Here is an 8161-nt window from a genome sequence, read left to right as displayed (position 1 = left end):
AGGGCCTGGGAGGTCTCTGGGTCCAGGGCTAATGGTCCCCATCCCATCAACCCCAGCAGGCCTGCGTCAGAACACTCAAGCTCTGTCTAGGAGCCTGGAGCAGCCTTTGGGCCTGGATGGGCCCAGAGTGCCTCAAGGCCTCTTCAGCTATCTAGCCACACCTCAGGGGTCAGGCACGAGCCTTTCCCATGGCTGAAACCTGGGCTGGGCTGGCTGAGGCCCTCCTTTAGGGCCCAACTCCCTCCTGGGTTGGGTTGGCAGAGGCCCTCCTTTAGGGCCCAACTGTCCCTCACCCCGACATAAACAAGCTACCACCGCAAGTTCATATTTTATTTCCAATACGTGTGGAGCTTTGATTTTTGCGTTTTTGTAAAAAAGTTTTCACTTAATTCGTTGAAAGCCCTTTCGTGCTGAGCCCAAGGGGGCGCCTGGGCCGGGCCAGACCCTTTGCAGCCCTCTTGCTCCCACCCCAGACCCCCAGTGCTGGGAGTGGGGTGGCTTCCCTCTGCCCACTCTGCCCTCCCACCCCCTGCTGCATCTCTCTGTACAGAACAATTTTAAAAATGGAAGCTAAGACACAATATACATCGGACAGGCACGCACACACATGCACACAGGCGTCTGCTCCAAACGGGCAGGACGTCAGCTGCACTCAGAGAGCACCAAGGAATGCATACGGAGCCCCTCCTGGGGAGGAGGGCGGGGCCTGAGCCCCACCTTGGTCCTCACAGTCCGCAGCTCCTCCCCACCTATTGCCCTGCTAGCTGCCAGAGGGAGGGGTGGACAGCACGGAGGGCTGTGCAGAGGGGAGACAGCTGAGGGCAGCTGGGGGGTGATGGAGAGGGCAGTGCCAGCCTGGTAGGTCGCCCTGGGGCCAGGGAGGCTGCTCTAGGAGCCCGGGGGTGGGGGGAGGACTGGGGTACACCCCCGGCCTCAGGTACCTGAGGGGTAAAAGGCCTGGGCTTTGCCCCTCGAGGAGCTGCAAGGGCCCAGGGTTGGGAGTGGGGCTGGCCCCACGGCTTTGGCCCGCCAGCCTGGACTAAACACACGCTTGGTAACCCCTAGAGCTCGGCGGGCTTGGATCCCCCGCGCTCAAGCCTCACAGCTGGGAACCAGGCCTGGGCCCAGGTCCTCCACACCCCTGGCTCTCGCCCTGGCCTGGGGAAGTGGGGTGAACAGGGCCTGCCCTGAAGGCTTGTCCCTTCCCCTTGGCCCCTTCTAGCTTTCCACCCTTCCCTGCTCAGGCCCCAGGAAGAAGTTAAAAATAGTTAGTTCCTACATAAAAAAAGAGGCTGAAACAGATTCCCTGCCAAAAGGCTGGTGGGAGAAGAGGGGCCTCTGTCTCTGCAGTGGGAAAGGTAGGGAGCGGGCAGAGGGAGGACTGCAAAATAGTTTTTTCTCTTAAAAAGTGCTTGGTGAGTCTGTTTAAAGTGTGTGTCTATATCCACGTATAGATATACACACAGACACTGTTCACACACTGGCCGCCCACGCACACCTACACACATACAGAAATGTATACATAATCATATACATACATACATACATACATACATACATACATACATACATACATATATATACTTTAAAAAGTCCTAGGGGAGAAGATCTGAGCCAGGCCGGGGCCAGGCCTGCAGGGTCACGACTGGAGGGCGTGGGCCCGGCCTGGCTGGCAGACGGGGCACTCACTGCCCTCGGCACAGAGCTCACACAGCACGGCGTGTTGGCACGGCAGCACCGCTCGGTTCTGCTCCTGACACTTAAGGCATTTCACCGACTGCATGTGGAACACGGCCTGTGGGGAAAGGGACATCACGGTCACCGGCCCAGCCCCATGTCGGACAAAGAGCTCCCCCAACTCTCACTGTAGCCCCTTGGGATGAAGAAACTCGACAGTGTGCTTACAGGCCCCAGCTGATAAGGAGGAGGGCAGGGTCAAGGGGCTGGCTGATCACCTCAAGGCGCCTCATCTCTGCTTTCAGCTGCAAGGCCGAGTGGGGCTGAGTCGGAGCTGTGCGTGGGGGAGTGGGGTGGGCCAGGGCCGCTCTACAGCTCCAGCCGGACAGGCTTTCCCTCGCACAAAGGCTTCTGCCTCTTGTCTCGTTTGACCTTATAATGACCCTAGGTCCCCAGTGAGAACTGTGGGGTCTGGAGAGGGTAGTGACGGGCCCGAGGTGACAAGGCTGCCCAACGAAGGGAAGTATACTCTTCCCACTGTGCCGCACTCCCCTGGGGACCCAGAAGGGCACCGAGGAATGCAGACAGGAGCCCTGGGGACTAACCATTCTGGAATGTCTGCTGGCGTGTGCAGAGCTCACAGGAAGAGAAGTGGTCAGGATGAAACTTAGGGCCCAGGCGTACTAATGCAGCTCAGCTCAGTGCCTGCCCTCGAAAGTGCCAGGGGTGGGCCCTGGTGCCCATCTACCGCCAGGTTTCCCACCTCCCCAGTGAGTGACTTTCTATTCCGAGCTCCTCTCCAGCAGGCTGGCATTTTGTGTGAGCTCAGCGGGGACAGAGGCTCTTAGGAGTGTGGCCATCCCTGGAGCAGCAGGGACCCATCCAAGTCCAAGCACTGGCTGAGCCCACCGTACCTCCCCACCCTGTGCTCCCCAACCTCCTAAGCTGACCTTGTCCACTTGCTCCAAGTGAGCCCGCAGCTGCTTCTGGAGAGAGTAGAGGGTGGAGAGTGAGAGGGCTTCCAGGTCGGGGAAGGTGGGCAGGGCCTGCGGGTCGGGGGCCGAGTGCAGCCGCTCCAGCTCCTCCTGTAGTTTCTTCACCTGCACCTCCAGTGCATCTCGCTGCTCCCGGGCCAGCTCGCACTCAGCGCCTGCCGCGCTGGCCCGCTCCCCGGCCTCCTCTGCCTCCTTCTTCCAGGCATCACAAGCCTATGGGCCCAACACGCAGCACCTTGTCATGATGGCCCCCCTGCCCTTGCCCCCCACCCTGAGAGTGCATCTCTGGGAGCCCGTGTGGGCCACTGTGGCTGCGGGGCCTGCGGGGGAGCTGGGTCAGGTGTCTGGGAAGTGGGGCAGGGAGGAGGGCTGATGCTGCCTGCAGAGAGGAGAGGTTTCAGGACCTGCAAGAGACCCTCTGTGGGCAGGGAAAGGGGCTGAGCCCAGCACAGCAGGGGAGCACCAGGCAGAGCTGGCCAGCACCTCCAGGGGCAGCCATGCTGTGGCTGGACATAAGGCCCATCTCAGAACCTAGAACCCTGGACCTAGAGCCCTGGAGAGTCAGGGCTTCTGGGCAGAAGCAAGCAGTGCTATGGGCCCAGACCAAATAAGCAGCTCACAGAGGGAATTCCAGGCCTGGGATACCAGCCACCCCAGGGTCCTGACCGGCAAGGCAAGTTTTTCCACAGGGGGAGAGAATAAGCCGAACGGAGTTTCTGCGCTGTTCCCCAGGACCCCTGGCCTCCCCCAGCCCCTGTGCCCACTCTGCGTAAGACGGGCTTGGGCTAGATGCCACAGGCCCCGGGAAAGGCGGGTGGGCGGGGCCAGTACCTGTCTCGCCTGCTTCCAGGACTCCTCCCACTGCTTGATGGTGCCGTTGGCTTCATCTAGCTCTTGCCGAAGCCGGGCCAGCTCGGCAGCCCCAGGCCCTGACAGGAAGGCAGGGGAAGTGCCCGGGGAGAAGCTTCCAGAGGCAAAATGCTCCCAGATGCTGCTATTCATCCCATTCAGACCTGCCCCAGGAAGGGGAGGAACATCAGAGCTCCGAAGAGCTTTGGGCTTGGGCCTGGCCCCCGCCCTGTCCAGCCCTGCCTGGGGGCCTCCAGGGGCTGGCTGTGCAAGGCTCCAGCAATGTCAGGCTGGGGAATTTCACAGGGGTGCGCAGGCGCCACCTGTTACTCATCAGCTGCTATTTAACTTCCAAGTCTCAGCATCCCCGTCTGTAAAGTGGGGCTCCCATCACTTGCCTCACGAGGTGATTCAGGGGACTTGGGAAGTGCTGTAGGGAGAGCAGTCTGGGAATGTGGCAATTTGCGAGCCCAACTTCACTTTCAGCCTAGAGAAAGGGGAGCCTTCTTGCACCCTGATGTGAGGCCCAGGAGGAGATTCAGGAAAAAAGACTTGGGTCAAGAGCCTCAGATGATGGCAGAGCTGGAGCCGGAAGAGCACAGGGAGCCCTTGGTCCATCCCCCTTGTTTACAGTGAGGAAACGGACATGAAACATGTTGCCAGGAATCACAAAAACAGTTACATGGTAGAGCCAGGACACAGCCAGGACACAGCCAGGGCGTCTGGCTCCAAAGGCCTACTCTTTGCAAACAGCTAAGCTGTGTGCTCATCCACCGCCCCCTTCACCCACTCATTCAGCAGATGTTTAACTAACACCACGTGCCGCTGCTCTGTGGCCCCCAGGACGGCCCCTGTCTTCTGAGGGAGACTCATATCCACCTCTGGCCTCATTCTGCCCACACATATCATTCTAATGACTTCTTTCTTGCTCCCTTTCCCACTAATCCAGCCAGGATGTTCTGGAACCAAACGGATTTAAGAGAGTCTGTCCTCCAAGCAACACAAGTGCACCTACATGACCAACGTCATCCTGTATGGAGATGTGAGGCTCTCCGCCCTGTCCTGGAGGCGAGAACTTGGGATCCCTGCTGAGGCAGCCCTGGCCAGGAGCAAGCTCCACCTGTGCTTCTCCTCCCGCCCGGGTGGCATTTCCGCTTGTGGAGAGGCGCCACTTCCTCGGGGAGCCCCACCCAGGTTAGGTCCCTCTATTATTCTGAATCGCAGCACCCAGCCTGTTGCCTCCACACAATAGTGATGGTCTCTAAGTATGATGTAATGCCTGGGCGCCTCTGCCTCTCCCGAGAGACCGTGGCTCCATGCCAGCAGGGACTGCTGAGCTCACCTTGTATCCGTAACTATGTACGGAAGGAAGGAATGCGTGGCCAGTAATAGGGCTGCAGTCAAGATACCTCCAGAATACGGGCAAGCCGACAAACGTAACAGCAAGCACCTGAGCCGGCAGCATCACCACCAGCGGTGAAGGTGCACCTGAGCCGGCAGCATCAACACCAGCGGTGAAGGTGCCGCACTCATCTTCAGAGACATTAGGGAAGGACCCAAAGCTGCTCAGAATGTCAAAGGGCAGCTCAGAGGCTCAGGCTCAGTGTGACCAGGATGCCCAGCACCCCCAGGGAGGGTGTTTCTGGTCTCCTTGAACAGCTGCTGGGGGAGGGGGAAGTAAGAGTAGCAGCTGCTGCTGAATGAGAGGCAGCAGGTTGGGCGTCTGCTGCTTTACATCTGTTACTTCAGCAGACGTTCGCACTGGCCCCACGCACACACGCAGGTCTCCACCCACGCTTCTGGACCCTCTGCTCTGACGTGCCCTCCAGAGCCCCTGGTCCACACAGTTCTAACGCTGGGTTCTGCCAACAGCCTTTGGAGCTACAGCTGGGTCCGCTTGGTGTTTCTGCTGGACAGGGAGGCCGCCCTGCGCCAGGGCTGAGCCTGTTCAGACCTCTCCCTTGGCCCCGAGGAGCTCTGGGTGACTAGGCAGAGCCGCCACACTGGCACGGAGAGCAGACCTAGACCCTGGCAACTCTCAGGCCACACTTCTCACTGTGCACCGGCCCGGGGCCTAGCACTTCACTCATGTTATTTCCTTTAAGCCTCACAACCACCACACGAGGTGGGTGCTGCCATTATACCCATTTCACAGAGGAAACTAAGACAGAGAGGCTAAGTCACTTGTCCAGGTTCACACACCTCAGAGAATCATGGAACCGGGGCCTGACTCGCCTCCGTGCCCAGAGCCCCTACTCTAACCTCCACTCTGCACTGCCTCTAGCCGTGGACAAAATGGCCAAAGGCACTTTCCAAAAGCCCAGATTCCTGCCCCAGGCCTTAGAGAGCCATACCCCCTCTTACCCAAAGATCCATGTGATGCTGACGTCCCCAAAAATGTGTTTTCTGACTGGCTCAGGTGGCCCTGGGGCTGCTGCAGGAAATGTGAGGAGAGGCTGACAGGAGGGGACGGGGATGCTGAGTGGAAGGAAGCAGAGCTGCTCAAGGAGCCAGGGATGTTCACGGGAGCGGAGCTCTGCAGCAAACTGCCGCCTGCAAGAGAGGCCCAGGAGCGTGGCCGAGTGAGGGGCGTGGCCGAGTGAGGGCCGGGCAAGCCACGCGGGACCACACTGAGCAGGGCGTGGCTCGTCTGCCCACCCCCGGGCCAGGCTGGACCCCAGAGGCCCTCCCAAGCCATCCTGCCCACCCATGCCCAGTACCGATTGTGATGCTGCCTGGGTGGGGCACCGTGCTGTTATCGAAAGTCTTCTCTAGGGCAGCTACCCCAAACTCGTTCAGGTCCAGGTCATCCAGGGCAGACTCTAGAGACAGAGTGACTGGAGTGTGAGCCTCCCAGCCTCCCGAGGGCCCACACAGTCCCGAGGTTCCAGGCCTCACCTCCTGGACCCACCTGCCCTTTACTGCCTCTACTCCTGCCCCTGCCTCATCTTCGAGCTCAGTCCCACTGGAGCTGTGCTCGCTCAAGCCTCTGCTTGTGCCTGGGCTGCCCCTCTGCCAACACCAATCCCCTAGCCAAGTCCCGCTCAAATGGCTCTCCTTTCAGAAGCCTTCTTCGATACACCCAGGGGAAATGAGTTCTAATCCAGCTGACAGAGGTCTTGTCCCCTGACGTTACAGCTTGTATGTCTCACCCCTGAGCTCACTGAGGGCAGGCAGGTCTCTGGACCCTCAGTGGCTAGTGTACAGTAATTGCCCAACAAATGTCCACTGCGCTCTGAGGAACTGGACTGGGAGGGCAGGAACAGCATGTCTTCATCTCTGTCACCCCAGTGCCTGCAGTAGGACCTAGCACAAAGTGGCACCCATAAATGACTGCTGAAAGAGAAGGGCAGTGGCTTCTGATGACCAGGAACTCTAAGGACAGCTGTGCAGGTTTTGCACAAGGATACCTAGCTGGGGTTGAATGACGTATGTCATGGAATGAGACTGCACAGACCCATGGGAGGAGGCATCTCTTTCTAATCTGCACAGAAGAGCAAACTGGAGGGCTAATTGGCTATAAAGGCTAGTCTTGGCCCTACACCTTGGGCTCATGTTCCATTTAGGTCAAAGGGCTCAGAATGCCCACCCTCTGACTCTCCCAAGACAGATGTCTAAAGTGACCAGTATGCTGGTTTGAGTCTCACTCCAGAGTCCTAGTATCTCCGACTCCAGACCTGCTCCTAGACTTAGCAACAGAAATGGCCCAATTACCTATGACCGACTCTACCGTGTCGCTGGTGGGGTAGAAGGGCAGAGCATTTGCATTCATGCCAGGAACACTGCTGGTGCCGGCGGGGCTAGGCGGAGTAGCTGCTAGGCTGGAGGTGATACTAGAAGAGATGCTTGAGGTCAGGGGGCTGCCCACAGGGAGGATGCCCAGCATATCCTGCAACGAGAGAGTGAAGAAGAGACATAGTGGGATGGCTGCCCACGGATGGGGGCTGGAGGCGGGGGCTGGCTAGGGCAGAAGGGAAGGGTGCATCCCAGCTCTCGCCTGGTTGCCCTCAACACCTGTTGGGAGGCTGGAGTTGGACAGGTGTGGCTTGGAGGCTGCAGGGCCTACTCATCCCTAAAGTTCTGCAGTAGGGGAAGGGAGAAGCAAGTTCAGTGCAAGGACAGATGTTTAGTATTTTTTTTGACTGGCTAATGAGTGAGTCCGGAGATGAGGGGCTCAAGGGCCTGACTCCCACCCTCTCTGAATTTGGGGCTGAGGCCCCGCCTTAATCCTGCCCTCAGTTTGTAGAGAAAGCAGTGCCCCGTGCTCCCCGAAGAAGCCTCCTGGGGTTCTGGGCCTGTCCTGTCCACAGCAGGTGCCAGAAGGGGAGAAAGGGGGCTGAGTGCTCTTTACCTGTTTGGGCTGAAGCAGAGGCTGCTCTTGACTCCTGGGCTCTAGTGAGTGGGGTTTTAACTTGGCCTGAGAGAAAAGTCAGGGAGCAGGAGATGAATGTGGTGCTAGGGAGGGACCCTGAGCCCATGAGTCCTCCTAAGCATCAACTTGCCATGGCTCACTGAGGGGGAAGGAGGCACCAGACACCTGTTGTACAGTCCCCCTTCACACACACGCACCCTCCTTCCCTACCCTGGGAACCCGGGGAGCTGCTCCTCTCCTCCCTGTGACTCCAAGTCACAGATAAGCC

At 58.9% G+C, this 8161-nt stretch overlaps 1 protein-coding gene across 6 annotated transcripts in view; it reads right to left on the bottom strand.

Moving 5' to 3' along the window:
* Positions 1 to 316: 316 nt before the first annotated feature.
* UNK (unk zinc finger) overlaps positions 317 to 8161 on the bottom strand; it is a 34416-nt gene continuing 26571 nt past the window's right edge. For 5 of the 6 annotated variants that reach the window (XM_004275485.4, XM_033438516.2, XM_049702214.1 and 2 more), the window contains 7 exons: positions 7873 to 7938; positions 7236 to 7410; positions 6242 to 6343; positions 5886 to 6074; positions 3504 to 3685; positions 2628 to 2885; positions 317 to 1795 (listed from right to left, as the gene is read on the bottom strand). In XM_004275485.4, the coding sequence (XP_004275533.1) occupies positions 1640 to 1795; positions 2628 to 2885; positions 3504 to 3685; positions 5886 to 6074; positions 6242 to 6343; positions 7236 to 7410; positions 7873 to 7938 (1128 nt within the window). In that variant the 3' untranslated portion in view covers positions 317 to 1639. The remainder of the gene's footprint in view (positions 1796 to 2627; positions 2886 to 3503; positions 3686 to 5885; positions 6075 to 6241; positions 6344 to 7235; positions 7411 to 7872; positions 7939 to 8161) is intronic. The other variant, XM_033438519.2, reaches the window with a different exon arrangement.

This window comes from Orcinus orca, chromosome 19, assembly GCF_937001465.1.
Source record: "Orcinus orca chromosome 19, mOrcOrc1.1, whole genome shotgun sequence".
In the NCBI taxonomy this organism is placed as follows: domain Eukaryota; kingdom Metazoa; phylum Chordata; class Mammalia; order Artiodactyla; family Delphinidae; genus Orcinus; species Orcinus orca.
The sequence above is the reverse complement of the archived record's forward strand: the minus strand, read 5'-3'. Positions and strand labels throughout refer to the sequence as shown.